The sequence below is a fragment of the Sturnus vulgaris genome, chromosome 6 (genome assembly GCF_052056855.1).
Source record: "Sturnus vulgaris isolate bStuVul1 chromosome 6, bStuVul1.hap1, whole genome shotgun sequence".
Taxonomy (NCBI): Eukaryota; Metazoa; Chordata; class Aves; order Passeriformes; family Sturnidae; genus Sturnus; species Sturnus vulgaris.
Genome location: NC_142248.1, coordinates 4,345,241 through 4,366,888, shown reverse-complemented (window position 1 = coordinate 4,366,888; position 21,648 = coordinate 4,345,241). Strand labels below are relative to the sequence as shown.

The 21,648-nt window shown below is 41.3% G+C and overlaps 1 protein-coding gene across 1 annotated transcript in view; it reads right to left on the bottom strand.

Annotated features, from left to right (window-relative positions):
• Positions 1-6,778: 6,778 nt before the first annotated feature.
• Positions 6,779-21,648, bottom strand: part of LRP5 (LDL receptor related protein 5) — a 136,521-nt gene continuing 121,651 nt past the window's right edge. Inside the window, exons 20-23 of the mRNA XM_014873558.2 lie at positions 19,006-19,242; positions 17,589-17,728; positions 14,609-14,706; positions 6,779-13,745 (exon numbers count right to left, since the gene is read on the bottom strand). Of these exons, the coding sequence (XP_014729044.1) occupies positions 13,484-13,745; positions 14,609-14,706; positions 17,589-17,728; positions 19,006-19,242 (737 nt within the window). The 3' untranslated portion in view covers positions 6,779-13,483. The remainder of the gene's footprint in view (positions 13,746-14,608; positions 14,707-17,588; positions 17,729-19,005; positions 19,243-21,648) is intronic.

The window sequence follows — 21,648 nt, the reverse complement described above, 5'->3', positions numbered from 1 at the left end:
ACTGCTGCTGCATTTTAGACATTTGGTGAAGTTCAGTAGTGAAAGCCCACACAATATACAGAAGGAATTAAGAGCAGGGGCCAGGAGTAGACACTGAGTTCTAACTACTTACATGTTCTCATTTAGGTAATCAGTTACTGCATTCCCATATGCCTCAGGTACAGGGTGTGAGTTCACAGACATTTTAAATTTCTGATTTTCCTTGCAAGGAGGAGGAGGAGGTTTTCGGGTATTTCATGAATTGCAAAGAGAAAGGCCACCCAAAGTAAATCTCTGCCCTCTGGACAGGAAAAACAAAGCAGCTCTAGAAGTCTGATCTCATTGTTGTTGAATTAAACTCTGGACTTGTGCAACTGATAAACAGCACACTTTGGAGCAGGCTTTGCTTGGACAGATTATTTGTAAGCATCCAGCCCTGAGTCTGCCTCTTTGCAGCTCTGCCAGCTCCTGCAGCAGGCTTGGGACCCTAGAGAATCATACTTGTATCCCTGAGGTTTGATCTGCCCCATGAAAAAAGCCTTCCCAAAGGACAGGGGGCTCAGCACAGCCATTAGAGCCTGTGGCATGGAGCAAAACTCAAAGAAGGGACAGTACAGAAGTGATGAACAGGGGAGTAAATGTACATTTTCTGCATGGGAATCTGGCTTGACTCGAGATATATACAGGGGTTGATTTCAATTCAACAGAGTGAAGGATGGTTAGTTAATTCTTCAGGATTCCCAAGCACTCAGATCTAAGCATATGTAGAAATTATAAATATGTATCTAGAGAGATATAATATACATAGCAATTTTATACCCATAACCTCCAAAAAGGGACAGTATAGAAGCAAGGGACAGGGAAGAAAATGTGTGTATATATATGTGTATGTATTTTCAACAACACCAAAAGGATCAGTTGTCAGAACTTTTTAACACCAAGCAGAGATGCATCATTGCTGGGTGTCTTTATTTCCAGAATTAAACAGCAAAACACTGGCTCTTCCAGCCCAAAGGACCAGGATGTCTGTGGGCAGGTTGGGCACTGGCATATTTCTTGTTAGAGACAAACAAAACAGTCTACATGAGAGAAATTATTTCCAAACAACACACAGCAAACAGAAATAGCTCCAAGTGTCTGCACTTGCTCCATGGTAGGCAAGAAGAGAGGAGAAAACTACAGATATGCTGATAATTCCCTTTACTGCACTGCTTTTTCCTGGTGATGCTAAATCCTCCCTATACTCTTGACAAATGCAGGTGTTTCTGCAAACAAGTGTTATAAGGACATTGTCTTCTTTTTTTTTAACCCAAAAGATCCCTATTCCTTCTGAGCATTTGCTTTTTCCCAATTCTCATCTCAGGATTTCCATCCCTTCCACAAAGGTTTCCCTCCAAAGAAGAAAATGAGGGGATAGATAAAAAGTTCGATTATCTTGTTCTGAAAACCTGCATAAGTCTCATGGTATCAATGCTGAAATCAGGCACCAAACAAACTGTTGCCTAGCAGAGATGCTGCTTCCACCAGCAAAAAAAGGAGTTTACTGTTACAGATTTTCTAGGGATGAGAAAAATTAGCAGTAGCAGCAAAATATTGCCATGTAAGTATTTCCATAGTAGGGTTTTATTATACAACAAAAATCTCACTCTCAGGGAAGCTACACCCACCATCAGTGTTTACTCTGTGAAATCGAATGCGGGGTGGAGAGAGGCTGGGTGATTCCCCCTTGAAATGGGAAGCTCTGGAGCTGTATTTACTTCGGGAAATGAAGTTTGGTGAGCAACTCTTTAGAGGAGATGACTGTGCCACCTTGTGGCTTTGCTTAGGACTAAGCTCTGAAGTGTTTCTGTCTATTTTAACATGGATGTCTCCCCGTAAATGTCAGATGTGGCCAGGAGGACTAGGATTCCCAGTGATAATCCCAGTGACTGGGCACTGGGGAGGCTGCATATAATTTGAAAGGTTCCAAAAACCAGAAGTGGTTGACATAAAAATGTGAGGGTAGGACATGCCATTCCCACCAGAAAAAACAAAACAGCAAAAGAAACAAACACCACCCCCCCAAAATCCACCTTCAAAAGATACTGTAATTTAAAGCGTTTTAAACAACCTCAAATGACACAGAACATATGAAGGAAATGAAAATTCCTTTGAAAATGACTGTCATTTATTTTTCTCTCGCCAGAGAAAAAAATAAACTTTTAGCAAAATCGGAAGAAAAGAGACTGTTCCTTTGACATCTGCCCTCTCCCTTTTGTTTGTGAGCAAGCTGAAAAGCCATCCTGTGCCTCTTCAGGTCTTTCTTCCCCAGCCTTAAATGCAGTCGTGGCAATGAAATCCAATCTGCTGTCCTAGGACTGAGATGTTGCCCCTACACCTGATACTGTCTTTACAAGGCCTAACCTCTGAGAAGGACTTCTAGAACAAGACTGAAGACAGGATTCTAAATGTTTCCTTGTTGGCTGCATCTCTAGAAATCCAGCAGGATCTAGAAATAAATGAGACTCTTCAAGTGCTCAGTTCACAAAACCTACCCTCAGTTCTGGATGCAAACAAGATACCAACTTATGAAATGAGACAAAATACAGTATCTCTCACGAGGCCCAATTTAGGACAGGATGCACATATTCCTCAATCTCATCCATCACCAGTTCCTGATTTTTCAGGTCTGGTCCTCCAACCAAGTTTACAGGTAAAGACAAGTGGGTTCCCATCCAGCTTTCAGTTGAAGTGTGCTGCTTCATCCTGTACACATACAGCAGCCAGCTTTTGACATTTTAGGTTCTCAAGCTTGGAACTCCCCTGAGCCCTGTTTAACTCTTGCTGAGTTTGTTCACACACAGCATTTATTCCTGTTCCTCAGGAACTGGGGGTAACAAACAGATCCTCTGACCACTTGCTTATCTTGCCTCTAATTATAGACTTCAGTATTTCATGGATACAGCAGCCAAAAGTGCAGAGGAAAGGGATAAGAATGAGGACTAAAATGCATGAAACACTCATATCTCTGCCAGGATTCCTTAGTAACCTTCCTGCAAGGGCTAAGCTTAATATTCAAATTGAGAAATGTAAAACAATTGGGCTTCAGTTTGTTGCTGTCTTCTGTAGCATATCAGGTGTTAACAAGAAGGGATGGGAACTGAATGGGAAGGGAACCTTTCTACCTTTTTTCCCCCCTTACTGCTGAGAAACAGGACTTCTTTTCCAGTAAGAGAAAAGTGTGGTAGGCAGAGGGAAGCCTTCCAGCCTTGGTTTTCATTTTCTCGGGCTTAGGGAGCATTGTGCACGTAAATCACCCTCTCTTCATCCACCTTTTTTACACTTTTGTTACAGTATTGTTGCTGTCTCCTGGGGGCACTGAGTTGGAGATACCACTCCTAAACCGTGACAGCACCTCAGCTCATGAGCTCCCGCCTAGCTGAGCATTTCTGTCTAGTCTGGATCTAGGGAATCCCACTGCCGAACACTTGCCACTCCATTGTTCCCAGTACCTGGGCTTTTGATATAAACACCTACAATAGGAAAGAGAAGCTAAGGATATCGACCTTCCAAAAGCTGCAGGCTGTGTATACCATGGGAATTGACAAACTTGTGAAGCCTGATGCCCAAATTCTATTCTCATTTTTAGTTACTGCCAATGTACAATGCCTACAGTAAAATGAGCATAAACACTAAATCTATTTCCCTACAGCATAGAAGGAATTCAGATGCTATGAGAGAAATTGTCTAGAATTAAGTCCTAATGAAACCTGTAACAATAGCCTGCTAAGCCAAATTAAAATACAATGCAGAACAATTGCCCTTTTTCTCATGAGTCTTTCTTTTGCCCTTCTAGGCCATGCAAAGTTCAATAATAAACATCACTCCCCAAGTAATAGATTGCCAAAGCTGTTGCTATCCCTTCAATCAGATTTATTACCAAAGTAGCTCTGCTTTTGGGAAACTAACAGAAGGCATTAACCTCAATTAGGGCAAGGCCAGATCCTGTCTTTGCAGGCTGTCCAGAATATATGTAAACTGTTGATATTTTTCTATTCCAAAAGCCTCTCTAGCTTCAAGCCTATTTACTATTCATGTTAATTACAGAAAAGAGACAAGTCTCTAATTGCAAGACCTTATCCAGCCCTTGCCATGCCTCTTCCAGCTGTTGTGTCCTGTGAGGAATCCATCAACACCCAGACTGGGCAGACCCAAGTAAATTGCTTGTCCTAATCTTGGCTGTAGCTGTGATCTTAGCCAGCTGATCTGGCAATATCCCTTGTAGTTATGATCCTTGCCTCATTTCTTCAACACACTCAAGAGTCCAGCAATCACCCTGGCTCATCAAGCCTCCATTTCTCAGATGCTACCTTTGTCTCCAGTTTTAATTACAACAGGTGCCTTTTTGTGATGCCTAAACCCACAAGAGCACTGTGTGGTTACTGTGCTGCAAAGAGAGAGAAAGGACAGCAACACACACAGAGCTCTTTGGGAAAAAAGACCAATTTATTGTACAGACAGCCCGGATTTAAAGTGTGTTAGTGCAGCTAGGACAGGACAGGAGCTCATTGGACAATTGGGAAAAACATCCTTGGGACAGCACCTCAGGATGTATCCCACTGTATCTTTATTATGAATTCCACTCTGTCACCATGTCATCACCCTGGGAGACTCCTCCCTAACTGAAGCTGCAGTCAGCTTGTCAGCCTGGGAATGGAGCTGAGAGTCAGGAGAAATCCAGGCCTGAAAAGAATTTCCAAGCTGTAATTCCCTGGCTCTCTAAATGTGTGTGCCCACAGCACTGGCTCCTGTGCACACCAACCTTCTTTCTATCTGTGCTTTCTGAGCAGATAAGAATGCTCCCCATAACTCTTTGTGGTTTTTTTGGCAGTGTGTGGACACGATTAGCTCACTGTGTTGGGTCTGCCTGACATGGTGCTCATTTTCCCCACATCAGCTCTCCTGGTGCTGTGCTTTGCATTGTTGGTGACACCCCCAGTTTTGGCTGCTCCTCACCAGTAGCTTGGGGGGTGGGCAGGATCTTGGGAAGGGACATCCCCCACACTGACCAAAGGGATATATTCCATGTGACAACTATGTCTGCTCAGCAATAAAAGCTGGGAGAAAGGAGGAGAAAGGAAGGGCATTAGTTATTTAGGATGTTTGTCTTTTGGAGCCCTCACCATATGTACAGAAGCTTTGAGGCTGGCATAAAGCATGGAAGGAGATCCATGGAGCTGAATGGGTAAGGACCAGGCTGTCCTTGAGTGCAGCTGTGAGGCACCCATGCTGTGGCAGAATGCATTTCAACCACTTGAGCCACTTCCTAGCACATCCAGACACAGTTATTCAGTTCAGTCCTCAGTGATGCTGCACAGGATCAGCCAAACAGCTTGCTCTGCCCTGCCACAGACAGTCACAGCTGGGGCAATTTCATAAAAGATCAGGACCAGTGCATTTGCAATTAGGCCCCCTTCCCTGTGACCACAGGTTCAGCCCTGGGGATGTATTCAGATTCCATTCAGACAAATGATGTATCAAAACTTTATTTCTCAATTACGACGTTAAGAAATCTGTAAGCTGTGGGAGTGTCAGGCTACAAGGATCCATCCAGACAGCTGAGTAAGATTTTCTGGAGCAAAAAGAAAATACTGTGTCCTCTGGTTTCAGGAAACATCTGGGATTAAAGCACTGGAGGAGATGGAATGACAGGTATGCTGTGCAGAAATCTGTATTATTGATTGGCATTCATGTATCAGACACCTCCCTGCAACCAGCCAGCGTCAGACAGAGCCCACTCCTGGAGGACCTGGTGCATCTGCTCAGGACAGACAGCCTAGCTACAGCCAGCAGCTCCAGAAAGAAGAGTGGGGCTCTTCTGCTTCATGCCATGTGAAATCCTAAAAATCTTTCTGTACTTCTGGGTAATTTGGTCCAACTTTTCTAACACGATAAGATGATGGAATGCCTGTTCCAGGCTGAGCAGAGCACCAGAAGTTCAGATTTGTCATTTTCCTTCGAGCCACAATTCCATCCTAATCAGTGATGGTATAAATCACTAGGTCTAGGCAGTCACTATATGGCTGCTCCAGGGTCCATTTATATTAAGCACTATTAGCAAGGATAATGTGGCTAAGAGGAAAAATCTTTTGACATTTTCTGGTTCAGTATAACACAAAACCTGAAAGAACTTTGTGGGAAGCAAGCAGGTCTCAGAATGTGTATGCTCTATTTTTGCTCTAGCCTGGAAAAATCAGAAGCAGCAGAACTGCTGATGACTGCCCAGGAACACTTCAGTCTGAGTCCCATCTAACCAGCATGCAGGAGAAAGGATATCTCCACTAAAAAAATCATTTTGACTTCTAGATTGAATCTGAGACCAATATTGACTGCACAAATCAAGACAAAACTAGACTCAATCGAACTAGTTTTCAAGTATGTTCACCATAAAAAAAAAAAAAGCCATTATTTAAATAGTTTACTTTGACATCCTATAGCATCTGTTTAAAAGATATCATACAATTAAAAAAGAAATACAGATCTGATCTGGCCTAGTCGGAACAATTGAGATTGTACCTATGGAGTGTAACAATTTCTGTAAGGTCAGGATGCTGACAAACTTGTGGTAAGTTCCATAGCTAAGAACTCTAATTCTAAAGGGGATTGCTTTCCAGCTCTCACTGTTGTACATTTTTAAAATTAAAACCAAGGAGACAGCACCATGCTTATCTTAAATAGTATCTAAAACAGTTGTGATAATGGCTGGTTGTCTCTACTGTAGGTGATGAAACAGCTTTGCTCATAAAAAGGCTGCTAAGCATTTCTTTTTAAAGCATTTATTATAAAACAAAATCCACATAATCTATAGTACAAAAGCAGTGTCTGTTATCTGTACAAATATTTATACAAAATACCAGTTACTTCAAACAAGCCTTTGGTTTTGTTAACATAAAGAAACATTGCAGTTTCATGACCAGAAAATTTTTAACGTACAATGGTCTGAAGTGATGACAGCCTCAAAGATTTTTTTACAACAGTATTACCAAGCCATTTGTGTGCTAGAAGGCCATGCTTGGAAAAATAATTGGTTAAGATTTTCTGTAACACGATAAAGATTTTATGGCTCTAATGAAAATTGTTGAAAATTGCTGAAAACAACATTAATTTAATCCCCAAACATGTAAATATCAGTTACTGGCATTTTTTTTTAAATGCTACGTGTTTTTGACAGGTTTTGGGAAGTCTGCTGAAATAGATATGAATACATAAATCAAAGTTAACTTGAAAGAATGCATTTGAGAGAAACGCCAATATATTACAAATTCAAAACATGCATGCTCTAAAAAAACCTTCCAAAATGGTAAGCTTTCAGTTAGTTCCACAACTTGTGGCTGTATGTATTTTAACTGAAGAGAACCCTAACAATAATACAAAGCTTTGTTAAAACCAGCAGAGTACAATCTACTTCCCCTCCCCCCGCCCAGTTTATTTGTTAATCTGTTGAAAATACACAAGGCACTGAAGTATTGGGTTTGGTTGTCTTTTGAGGTAACAAATGCTACAAAATGATACACATATAAAGCTGCAATTATTAGGCTGTTTGCAGAATACACAATTTAATATAAATATAAAAAGATTACGTGTGGGTTATATAAAAATTCTTGGTACTCTTTGTATATTCCTGTACATTTACAATAGCAGCAATTGCCATACAAGTAGGTGAGTAGGAAAGTGGTTAGAGTTGTGTTTGTGATAGCCCACCCCAAACTTCACACAGCCATCCTCCCTCTTCCAAGGCTTTTTATTTGACCTCCACAGGCTGATGAGTTCCATGTCCAGCTATTTACAGGCTGCAGGATCTCTGTACAAACCAAGGGGGAACATCCCTCTGTCAAACGCAGCCACCCAGGAATGCTGTCCCAGAGCTGCCTCAATTCTTGTCTACAGAAAGGTGCATCAGTGGCAGCACTGGCTTTTCAGAGGTGTCTCACTGGAGCTGCCAAATTTGCTTTTCTCCTCTGACAAGTCCTTCTAAGCACTTGTTCTCTGCAAGTGTTCATGTGTTCACTAAGCACATCGTTCTCTGCATGTGCTTTGGCAATATGAACCGACCTGTCTAGGAATTGTCGTGGCCATCTTCTATCCACCAGGATTCTGTGCTGGCTGGTGAGGACCTAGCCCTGCCTCCAGAGGTGGCTGCAACGAGGGCTGTGCTTCCTGCTGGGAACAGCCAGGATGTGGCAGCTTGGCTTAGGCGGTTGGGAGCACTGTCACCATGTCACGACATGGCAATTTGAAGGATTTTGTTGTGGAAGGCAGAAGACATATCAGACTGGTTTCCATCATTCCTATCAGCAGGCTTAATAGTGATTTAAAATAATTTTTTCCTTTTTTATTTTTTTTTCCCTACAGGAAGCATGATTCTATGTGAAAAAGCCCAGTGTAGCTGGCCAACCTCAAAATAAACAAATGAAAGAAAATCACCCTTTAGAAAATCCAGAGTAAGTGTTCTCAGGAAGGAGAGGTAGCAGACCTAACAGGATTGAAAATATCTATGCCTATTAAATATTCCTATTTTAATAGGAATATTTATTCCTATTAAATATTTCTTAATGTGTAGCAAATACTTTAAGCTGTTTAGCTAAACTTACAATGCTGTAGAAAGGGAGAGTTTTATATATAATTATGAACAGAAAGTGTTGTAGTACCTAAGGGAACAGCAGCAAAAAGAGCAGACACCTCTCAGAGTTTAGGATTCAGCCTTCCATGAAACCTCTTATAGGCAAATTTACAAGGAGAACTCTACTTATAATTCATAATTGAGTCACAACACACAACAACCACCAAATGAGTGAACTGTAAACTGGAAATCTTTGACTGTGGCTTGTCTAAGGCTCTGTCCTTGCATGGACCTTTATAAAATGTCCTTCAGCACTGTAACAGCAAATATATTCCTTCGAATTCAGGGCTCTGTGCCAGGCAGTCGTGCATGTTATTAATTATTGGAACACGCTTGCCTTCTGTTTTCATTTCCCAACATTAATGGATATCATTTGTAAGCACAGCTACTCCTTTGGACTGACTCAATATAAACCCCAACAAAATGACAGAAGAGATCTGCTTCCAAAAACGCTTGAGGCCGACAGGACACACAACTTTTGTGATGTTGAGCTGAGCACACCTGTGAAATAGCACAGCATGCTGGAGAGGCTCTGAGGAAGGGCAGCACAAGAGCCCTCCCCAGCCAAGGGATCTGACCCTGCAGGACGTGGTGGAGTGACATCAGCCCAGTGTGACCAGCTCTTACTTGAGTGCTCCTGCTTCCACATCCTTTCTCACTGCTGTGCACAGAGTGTCAGAATGCCAAAAGCCCCAGAATCCAAGAGGCACCGAAATCTCACCGTTTTGGCATAATAACGGTGAGAACATCATGAGTCCTGGACTTTGCACATGACAGTCTAGATACAAGGTGGAAAACAGATCTAAGGTAAGCAAGCCTGGAGATTTCCAGAAAGGCCATCCTAGGTCTGTAGAACAGGTATAGAGGCAACAGCAAATTTTGTTGTTACTTTGAAAAGGATCAGAACTTTCAGGCAGGTACCTGTACCTTTGCAAACCACAGAAATGAGGGTTTATTACTGAAAATCAATAACATTATTCCGAAAGAATTTTGTTTCCCACTCATTTCTGCCTTCCTCTTTAGAATATGCTGATAATGGCAAAATCTCATTTTTAAACACAGAGCATTCTGTATTATAACACTATCCCGAAGAAATTATTTGTCATACATACAGATTTAGCTTAATCTTAGCCTAAGTGTTCTACAGTGATCTGTCCAGACAGAGGAAATCGGAGTAAGAAATCTAAGTGAGGCAGCTGGGATGGTGCTCATGAAGTTTCCCCAGACTCATCTAAAACAAATTCACTACTTCTATTGCAAATTTAAAGGTGCAGTGGCTACAGAGCACTAGTCTAGCTGAAGTCAAGCTATAATTTGCACAAACTGTTCCTTGCAATGAAAGATGTCAAAGATGATTACTTGTCCTTTTACCTTACAGCCTCACACTGCTGCTACACCTGCCCTGCAGGTGGGACAAATTCCACAGGAGGGAAGAGCCAAGAGCACTGCAGGACAGGTGAGCTGCTCTCTGCTGGGCCATCTGCCCTTTAAATCCAGCACAGAATCAACCATGGCATTGCCCACTCCTGGCTGCTCTCCAGGCACCACTCCTTGTTACACCCTGAGCTGTTTCAAGTGCTAATGTGCAGTCACAATGGGCTTGGGAAATAGTGGTTGGAAACACGGAGTCAAGTACTCACAAGGTCACACGAGTAGCTGAACCACATGTACCCCTCTGCAGGTTTTTAGGATAGAACTCTTAAAATGTTTCAGCCAGCTTTGTCACAGAAAACTTCGGAGCTATTAGAACTATGCTTAAGCCTCACCAAAATGCCACTGTCCCCCCCATATTTCCTATTCATCCCTGAACTGCCAGATTTTCTCACTCACTAATTCCCTGCAAGTCCTCCTCTCATCCTTATCTAGAAGAAAATAGCACCTATTAACCATGTTTTAGCCTGAAAGTTCACAGGAGGGAAACCACTAAGAACACAGTGGGGGTATTCTGGAAGGAGTTCCTGTTGCTCAGATTTTCTTCCTGGTATTTTCTAATACCAGGAGTGCAGTAATTCTTTTAAAGTGTATAGTCTACACCAATCAAAAATAATATTTCTTATTTAAATGTTAAGATGCAAAATTTGTATACAATCTTTTTCTGGAAAAGGCTTTTAAATGTCAGTAATATGGAGCAGTGTGGGGCTTTGATTTTCATCACCAAACTTCAAGTGACTCAGAGAAGGCAATTCCTCAGCAAACATCAACAGCAAGAGGCTATGAATGTTCAACTGGAATAAAAATGTACTCTTAATTCACCCCGTGCAGCAAGTGCTTCCTTCCTTCTTAAAACCCATGAACCAAAAGAATGCCACTCTTAAGATAGTTCAGCTCTCAGTAAAAATGCTAATTTTCTTGGACTCAATTCCAGTGGTTGTAATAGGATACAAATCTTCAGTTGAAGTGGTTAGGATTCTTAGAGTTATGGCTCTTAAAAAAGATCAGTGGTTTAATAAAAAAAAAATCAAGTACTTCTGCATCCAGTGTCATCACGGGAATACAGGAAAATTCATGTGGTAGATCTCTAAGCTAGAACTGTGACATGAAACTAATGAATTCATTAGAAATAAGGAACACTTATCAACCAGAAAATTACATATGATATTAAATTGGACTACCAGCTGCTGTAATGCAGAACAAATACTCTTGTATACAACATGTGTGGCACATAAAAGATCCTGTGGATGTATATTCCTAATTTAGTTAATTGAAACATGATCACATGAGAATTGCTTTCTTTCACCAAACCATCAGTTCAGAGATTGGCTAAGTCACTCCAAGAGTGACAAACTATGACCTTGCCCATCACAGCACAGCACAAAATTGCTAATGTTGATAGGGGATGAGGAAATTACCCATTCTTAAACTCCATTTCTGTACTTTTCTCCATGAAACATCATCTTCTTTCTGCTTAATCTCTCATGTAAAAATTTAGACATGAAGGTGGTAAAAGCTACTTTAGGAGTTTTAGTAACCAGTGACAGCACAAATCCTATCCTCGGATTATGTAGACAGGAAGAACAGACCTGGACCAATAAATCTAAAACCACAAAGTGGATCAGAACACTGTGGTCCCAGCCCTTCCACCACAACAAAAACCTCTCTCCTGGAGTTGTAGGGTTCCTCTGATGTGCTCTCAAGTAACTTGCTAAAAAGACCCAAAGCCAAGAACAATTTTAGTTCAAACAAGAAAAAACTTTCATTGTTGCCATCAATATTAAAGCTGTTGAAGGCCCAACACATCTGTTATTGAGCAGCTGCAGAAACAGGTGCAAGTTTGCATATTCAGAACTTCCCTCAGATGTCCCAAGCAGGCACTCACATTATCATCACCAGTGCTGAATTTATAAAGTGCCATACAATACCCAATCTTTTTTACTACAGAGAAAGAGCAATTAAAGCAGAAATTTGTCTTCTGAATTGGAAAAGGACTGATTCTAGCTCCCCCATTCCCTAAATTTTTTTTTTGTAGGAATGGGAACAAGCACTTTGCTGATCTTGATGTCCTGAGGTTGCAGCAGTTTGTATGAGTTGATCATTTTTGTATCAACATGAATAGAAAAAAGTATCTGTCTTTTCTCCCTCCTCTGTTCTTTTTTATACCTATTTCTAAATCTGAATCATGTGGCAAATTTTAATGAGATATGACTAAACTGATTTTTTATTTGAGCTATGCAGGTACCATTTTTCTACAAACACCAGTTCAAACCCAAACAACTTTCCTGATTTGAATGTGAGTGACCCTTTTGTTCCCCTTTGGAAAATGAACACTAAGAGATGAAGCAATTCTCTGATCAAGTCAACACGGGTGAACATCTCAGAAACCTGGCACAGTGATTACAGCACTGCTGAGAAAAATAAAGCAAGCACTCTGTTTTAAGAAGCAGCTGATTATTACATTATTACAGCTTCTTCCCAGACACTCACCAAAGCTTCACAAGGAAGGATGAGGGAACTCGGTTGCATCACTATTGAAGTGGTGAGTCTGACCACATCTGCAGTTTGTTGGGCATTTCTCTTAGCTTAAATACCAGCTTAGACCTGACTCTCACTCTCACCCACGTCAGTACAACTGCTCCTGTACCATTCACCCAGCCAGGTGGGGAACCGAACCAAGATTTTCAGGACTGATCTTATTTAGCCTGAATCAGCTACAGAATTGGCCATGTGCAGAGTGCCACTGACAGGAGGTAGGACATGATGCCTGTGGGCTGAGTTAAGCTGGAAGGTTTGGCCAAGAGAAGTGTTCTTTCAGTTCAATGCTAAGCAGATGGAGAGAGAGGTTTCAAGTTCAGGTCCTGGCACTCAAGCTCTGCTGGGAAGCATTCAGCTCACTTGCAAACAGGAGCATCTAAGGGTTGTGATCCTGCACGTTTTCTTCCAGTGGTGGTGAAAGGATGATACTGACAATTGTATTTAAATGGGATTTTCTTCTCTAGGAATAAGCCTGCATTTTTCTTTAGACGACCTCCCTTCCCACAAGCCACTTAGTTTTCTTGTGTCACATTAACAAAAAGAACTACATACACTTTTTGCATGTAAAAAGGTGACTTAAAAATGCAGAAAGTTTCAACATTCCCTCCCCAAATCCTTTGGAGATTGAGTCAGTTATATGACTTCAAAAAGGCAAATATGGCACAAAAGAATGGAAATTAAGTTAAAAAAATCAATTTTATAAATATTCTTCCTCTGTACAATTTTTCACAGCCCCACCCCTCCCACCCATTTTTATTCACATTTCGTTTTGTTTAATTCCCACCCAGATTTATTTTTTTTTTTAAATCATAAAATATATATTTTAAATCTGTTCATATTTTAAAATATTTACAGGAAAAGTTCCTTCTGTTGAGGTCACGAAGAGTCTGTACAAGGAGAGGGTGGAGGGGGGTAGAGGTGAAAATAGCTTCTTTCCGTGGCAGGAGATGGAGGGCAACTTTCTTCTGCCGACATGTACTGACTGCGAGGTGTGGGTGGAGGGGGATAAGGGTCTGAGTCTGAATTTAAATCTATATAGTATTTGTTGGCCTTCCATCGGCTCGTGGTATAGTCACTGTCACAGACATCTGTGCTGCACGGGGTCGTGGGTGGAGCTATCCCTCGTATGAGGTACGGCCTGCACAAAGACAAAAAAACAGAAAAATAAGGGGAAAGAAAGAGATGGAACAGCTCTGTGTGCTCAGTCAACATGCCTGTTTGTGGACACACTGTTAGAGAGCTAGGAAAATTACAGACTGGAAAATCATTCTCAGGCTGGAGCTTCTCCTGCTCTCTCACAGATGTGTTCCCAAGCTGATAATGTATTCAGCTCCAGTAAGGAGAATTTCTCCCAGGATGATAATCTGGTCAGAACAGAATGGAATTCATAATAGAGATTAGCACCTGGGACTTATTCTGAAGTACTGTCCCACGGGCATTCTCTCAATTATCCAGTGAGCTACTGTCTTGTCTTAGCTCTGCAGAACACACTAGATAAAGGAGGAATCGTGCTCTCAATAAATGTCTCTTTCCTACCATGAGAGGGACCATGTAGCTGTGTCTTCTTTTTGCTGCATCTAAAGGGTTAAATCCTTAACCCAGCAGCTACACCTGTTCATTAATACTACACGAGCCTTAATTCAGACTCTCTGAGAAATCCAACAAGAAGTACCCGAGCTCTGTCCATTTTGAATGGCACAACTAACCCTCAGCCAGCAGCACGTTCTTCCAGCCCCTAACCTACCAGAGGAGACCACTAAGACCACTTAGCCCAGTCACTAACAAATTGGTTGACTTATGAAAGAGTTTTAAGATAAGCTGAAGTGAATGAGCAGAAAACACCAACCTCTATACAGGGACTGCTACATAGCAATATAATGTACATCATTTGAATGGTCATTTATTAAGAGAGGAAAAGATTTTTAAATGAAGTGTGAACAAGATCCAAAACTAAAGGCAGATAAATAGAAGACTTAGCAAGCCTTTTAGTCTGAACTGTACCTGTAAGATCTTGTGTTTGAAGGAATGTTTGAGGAATAAAACATCTCTGCGTTGTATAAGGAGCGATCAGTAGCTGGGGAAGGAGGCGGGTTCAAAATCTAGAAACAACAGGAAAAAGAAGTGTGAAATTTTTCGTTAATTATGCAATTTCATTTAGATTGAAAATAGTATTTATGCCTTCACCCTGTCATTCATCCTTATTCTAGTTTCCTCTCCTAGCTGCTTGGATGTGTGAATGCATTTTTAAAGATCACAGATGTTCCTTCCCAGACTTTACTTTGGACTTAGGTACCGTGCAGACCTTCAAAGTCCTGAGGGAATTTTCTTCCTTGCCACATCTGTTATTGTGCTGGAAGGATGGAATAAAGCTGGAATAAAGCTGGAAATGAGACCCAGTTTGGCTGAATCTGAGTGCTCTTCCTTGCACTTAAGGACTGGTAGCATCCTCAGCAGATGCTAATGGGAAATAAAGTATGTTCCACTCCCAGACCCTAAACATGTTCCCAGCCAATAGCAGGGTCAGGAAGCCCAGTTCCTTTACTACAACTAATAAAACCTCATCCTTCCCTGAATGCTTCATTTTTTGCTCTTGTTCTGTAAATATATCATTTTGGCAGAGCTCACAATGCAAAAAGTCTATGAGCTAAAAAATATTTATAGCCTGTCTTTGTGTGCATATAGACAGCATACACACATATGGCTCAGCTATGAGTGTTTACACACAGTTACTGGTAGCCTTCACACAAGGAAAAAGTTCAGCAGGCTTCAAAATTATTTAGGATTCTTCCAGCAGCAGGAAGCTGAACCTCTGACACAGGCAGCAGGACATTGGCCTAACCCCACGAAGAGCATTTCATCCCTTCCAGTGTGGAAAATTACACCATTGCTGTATTCTGAGCCTTGCTACTGATGTGCACATCTTGTACACTGCCTGCCCTGGGCACTTGGCCAACTCATGGCCTGCCCCATTGACCATCCTTCCTCTGCCTCTGCTCTTCTTCCACAAAAACACTCTAAAATTACTGGAATGGAGATCCTGGTTTGTGTCTTCACTGCACAGCATCCAGCCAAGTGACTCCCGGCCTTAGAGGTGAGCTCACTGTTACCAATACTGACCAACCCTGCACCCACCTTATTGAAAGGAGACAAGCTTGAATACCCCTCTTTGCCAGCTGTGGGGAGGGATGGGTAACTGCCCCAGGAGCATCTTTCAGAAATCTTCCTTGGCAGACCACTGCAGGCTACCTGTGGATTCACTCCTACTGACACCCTGAGCTGCATCAAAACCACTTCATGTTGAGACTAAATACAGCAAACGGTGCCAGCCAGGTTCTCAGGTATTTAAACTGGCATAACTTCACTGACACTGATTCTTTCCCAGTCTCTATTCACTGGAGCACTTCTCAGTACCACTGAGATGTGTTAAACAAACCAAAAAAGCCAAGGAAATGAAGATGCTTGGATCTATCCTCTTGAAAGCTGGGTAATTAATTACTACCAGGCAGAACTCACCAAAACATTTGGATTAAGCAGTACCTTAATGTAACAAAGCCCTTGCAATAGCTTCCTTCTAAGAACCCAGCATGCCTTTCAGGAAGGAAATGCTGGTATCATCCCTGCAGGGCCTGGCTGACACAGCAAAGTGTGGAAAAAGAATTCCCAGCAACAGTCAGATTAACTTAGGCCAGGAGTCAAATGGAAGAGTTGATCTTTTGGCCGACACAGATCCCATAGAATCACACAGGCAGATCAGCACTGGGGCTTCTTTTCTCTCTCAAGCTTTATTTAAGTGAGTGTTTTTTCTGTTCATCCTTTTTAGTGTGGTACTGACACATCAATCAGGTCTAGCATGAAATTGTTCTGCACATTACTGAGACACTGGTGACATGAGACAAGCTAAATTAGGAGGGCTGCTGAGTTCCAAACATCTGCTTCTTGATGGCTTCACAGGGAAGGCAATGCAAGAATTAAGTACCCAATTTTACCTTACAGATAGGTTCACAAGCCTCTCTTTTTCATTTTTGCCCTTCTTAAAGGGAAAGTACCTTTGTAACTGGCCAAAATGCTATCAATCAAAATGCCCACACAGAGCATAACAGCTTCTGTGTAAACACAAATGCATGTATACCCACACAGGGTGTGGGCTCCTGATTCAATATTACACAAATCCCCTCCATAGCTAGCTGGCAGATCAACTCTGGCAGCTTGTTGTGTGTACCTAAAAGCCAATGGATGCATTGCTCAGATGCACAATGGGAAAAAAAAACTGTCATGACAAAATATGCTGGCAAACAGGAGCCTTTGTATGTCTGTCCTGCATATTCAGAGAGGACTCTGTCCATTCAGAATACACATCTTGGAATTAGTGAAACTGTGATATGGGGACGAGAATTCTGTCATTTCCAACACTCAAAAATCAGAAATGGAGCTAAATTATAGCTGAAAAAGATGCAAGCAAAGTAACCTCTGCCTCACCCAGCTGTACCAATGTCTTCCCCCAGTGCATGCACTTGGTTTTCTGAATCAACAACCAATACTTTATGTAAACAGCAAGTCACTCTGATTTCATGGACGTTTACATTCCAGTCCTGCTTCATTTTTGCTTGCCTTATTATTCCGTGTGTGCCTGCAGCATTAGGCAGTGCAAAATGTCATTGGGCCACGGCCATCAGAGTTAACAAAGAACAAAGGAGGTGGCATCTCCAAGGGAAGAACAGAAGTATCCAGGAACCAACCAGCTGAGTATCACTCTGACAACAAAACATTTTGGACATCACAGAGCACTGTATAATCCTGATGGACTACAACAAAGCCCTTCTGTGAAGTTCAGTGAGTGTCAAAATGGGCCTGCACATCATAAACAGTAACACCCAAGAGCTGCTAACAGTTGTTAATATTTACTTAGAAAGCAGGAAATTCCACCTTTCCTTTCTCCAGAAGCAGGAGGTACCTAACTCCCCAGTGTATTTCCAAGACATACCTGTGGGTAGAAAGTGGCTTTAGTGCTGGAGGAGCTACTTGAAGATGCTCCAGTGACGTGGTTTCTGTCATACAATGGGGCACCACTGCTTCCTCCCATGAGACTCATGGAGCTGATCATGGACTTCCCACAAGAGATGCCTGCATTGGAACAGAGAGGGAGACAAGGTCAGATAAACCACAGGGTTATCTATCAATGCCAAACAGAAACCAAACCCCAAGCTTTGCAAACCCGTGCAACGATAATGGCTGTCACACTTTGGGAAAACTTTATGCAAAACTTCAGGATTACAAGGAACAAGGATTACAGGGACACTTTTTGGAAAGAAAATATTTCATTCTCAGACCACCTATTGTCTCGCTGCAGCACTGAACTCCTCACAACCTACTATCACACTGCTGAGAAAGGAATCTTCAGAACAGCTGATCCAAACTGTTCACCCAAATTAATTAAGAAAATCTCCAATTAAACAAACTTAGGCATTTACAAAAAAACCCTAACATTATACAATGCCCCAAAAAACTAAGCTTGAGATCTCCAAAGTTTCAATTTCCATTGCATGAAATTCAATTGCAAGTACATGGAAAACTGCAAAACCCAATTATTTATATTGAAGATTATCACAGCTAAGAATCAGCAGAGACAAAAGGAAGGAAACCTGAGTTAAAGGAAAATGGAAGATGACATTCTCCAACCTGTTTTACTACCATATACTCTTAACTCAGATAATTCATTTTCAGCCTCTTCCCATCAGACTACTCAGTGCTAATGTAAGAATTAAGTTTGGGAAGTTGTCAGAACGTTTTTTTTTCAAATGCAGGAAATATTTATTATAAGCAGAGTAAGTATTTGAAATCATCATTCATGACTATATATCCTTCTCTGAAATGCCATGGTATTAGCAACCTGTTTTTTCTTTAGAATTAACATAAATAGTAAGATTTTTCAGCTGTTGCAACTTGTCACAACAACATGGATTAGAAAAAGCTAACAAATATGGATGAGAATCAGAATGACAGCTTAGTTTAGCACCTCCAGAAGTACAGATGAAAACCACTGATACTTGCTTTAATTAAAAAAGCTTTAGTGTGAAGTCCAATTTAAAACACCCCTGCGAAGATTTCACCTGCAATTATTTCATCCTCTAATTTTACTTCCTACCACAAAAACCTCTTGATAACCATAATAACATAATTTAAGCAGGAACAGCTGACCATAGCCATTAAAATGCAAGAAAAGCTAATACACTTTACATATTTGATTCAAATGACAGATTCATCCCAAAAGCACTAAGAGCAACATTTAATTTCTGCTCTTTGAAAACCCCACATCCCGCAGCCTTAATAACGTGCAAAACTCGAAATCCAGACAGTATAATGGATTACACTGATTAGCTGCAAGGTGCTAAGGACCTTACCAGTAAAAGTGCCATGTTGGGAACTTCCTGGAGCGATGAAATTCAGAGGGACATGAGGGGTCCCACTGACATACTCATGTGGAAATGGACTATTGGGCCCGGCGTAGCGCTGGCACACCACCCGCTGGCAAACAAAGTACATTCCTCCCATGACAAAAAGGGACAGGATTATCCCAATGACAGGGCCAATGGCACTGCTGTGTGGCTGGGACTCGTCTGAGGCTGGCTTTGATTTCTCTGGAAGGAGAAGAGGAGAAGGTTAAACATGGTCATTACACGTGGAGCAGTGTGCGTGCTGCTGTCCTGGAGCTCGTTCAGCACACGGTGCCTTTCAAAACATCTGCATCACACTCTGGCATCTGTAACTCCAGATGTTCTGATTCAATACACAAGACTTCATGCCTCCTCTTCCCCTCCATGTGAGCAAAGCACTCTCCTTTTTTTTTCTAGCAATTTATCATTAAATGGGATTACTTATCTTGATAGAACAACACAGTCTAGAAAGTTTCTTTTCCTTCCCTGCCCTCTAAAGTCAATGGGTCAAAGACAGAGGATACTTACAAACATTAAGTCCTTAATCAGAGAGGATTCTCTCTCAAAAGCCATTTGGGCTAGCAATAACATGAAAAATCAAGAAAATTTACCAGTAGGGAAGCTACCATATATCCTAAGCAGTGCATGTCTTTCTAGCTACTTCCTAAAAGCAGAATACTTTTCCTTCCTAAAATATGACCTGCTTTCAAAGAAACCCCACCTTACAAATTGGAAGGAAAATACAATCTAAAATATCTCAAATACTTTTTACTCATTATGTTTTCCCCCTATGTAGCTGAATGTTAAATAATAAAAAGTGCTGAATTATTTGAAATGGGCTACACCTCACATCTCCCTCTGATTACATTCAAAATTCTTGCCAGATAAACCTGACACCACTCTGCTTTTCACATATGTGATGTTTTTCAGGGAAAGCAAATTTTTCCAGGTGATTCACACGTTTATAATTTTCTTCTTTAACATACACTAATAGATACATTCAGAAAGTGAAAAAATTCCAAATTTTACATGCTCAGTTCTAACTAGACCCCTTCCCCCTTGATGAAGCTGTAAGAAGCAAAATGGTTCATATAAGATTCAGGCCTTCACTTCATAAACTTTTTCTCCAGTGGTTCTGGTTTCCACTTCAGTGGAAGGGAATGAATAACAATTGAAATTTGAGAAGGAAGTTAAAGGAAATACAAAGATCTAGCAAACTAAACTCTTAACAGCTCAGCATCAATAACTTATTTCTGTCTTAAAGTCTTTGTTTTTTTCACACTTATTAGTGCATGACAACTTCTATGTCAGCTAAGGTCCGAATTTTCAAATAGTCAGATTAGTTCAGCCGTGATACCAGAAAAAAAGCAAAGCCAGAATCAAAACATGTTCCCAAATCAGCTATTTTTAAACACACAATTCTCCTTTTGGTTAAACCTGGCTTCTTTTGAATGCAAGATCCTTATCCAGAAGGTAGCAATCATTTTTATTCCCTACTTGAGTTCTTTCCCTCAATCAAGTGGGAAACCACAGAATGCTCTGTTCCACAAAGAGGTCCAGAGGAGACAATCCTATGTCTACATAAAGATACATTTAAATCAGTTAAGACCTAATTGCAGGACTGGACCCAAAGTGCAAACAGGAAACAGCTGCATTAACTTGGCAGCGTGAAAGTTTGCCAAGTGCACAAAGAAACGGAGGGAAAAAACCAAAAAAACAAACCAGGAAGAAGTGGCCTTATATTATCCAGGAAACTGGAGGAACTGGATGAAAGCTAAAGAGATAAATGGAAGATGTGGGAGAAGCATGTTCAGTCTGAAATTTCCAAGTTTCTGTCTCCATTCTTTTAGCCTTTATTTCCATTCACAACTAGGGCTCCTTTCACCTTACTCATGAATACACTTTTCCTTGAAGCATCCACCATGAAGATGGGAGGAAGAAGCAAGGCTACCTTGGACCAAACCTGGTGAGCCCTCCTCCCATCCCAGCAGTGGCACAGCTCCTGATAACTGACAAAACATGACAAGATCTAAGATATTAAAAACTTCACAGTCCACTGAGATTGGTGCTATAGGAAATGTAAGTGCAGCATTTCTCTACACAAACCCAGTGCAAGCTATTTGTTCAGAATGAACAACAGACAGAGCAGCACACCCATTTGCTTTTATTTTAAAATGCTTTGTTCCAACTGCTTTGCTAAACCACTTGTATGATTCTAAATGCTCCCTCTGCCCCATTGCCTGGATACTGCATGCTCTAGGGTGGGATACTTCACCCCAATGGTGCAAAACAACAGAAATTGCAAGAAGAGCAAAAGTAAGTGAATTTTACTGTCCACTTTGGACTGCAAAGTAACAGACTCTCTAAGGAATAACACAACAGCTGCCATCAGCATGTCTGTAACCTGCATATACCTACTGCCATGAGAATTCAGTTACATTTTTTTCCCAGAAAAATCAACACCTCTCCATATATTCTTTTCACACCTGCACTGTAAGAGACCGGTTTGGGGTCTCTTGTGGACACTTGCTCATGGCATGTTTGCTCCTCCACATAATTCCCCTCCAGTTTGGCCCTGTTATTGTAGTGCACATTTTTAAAAGCCACTTC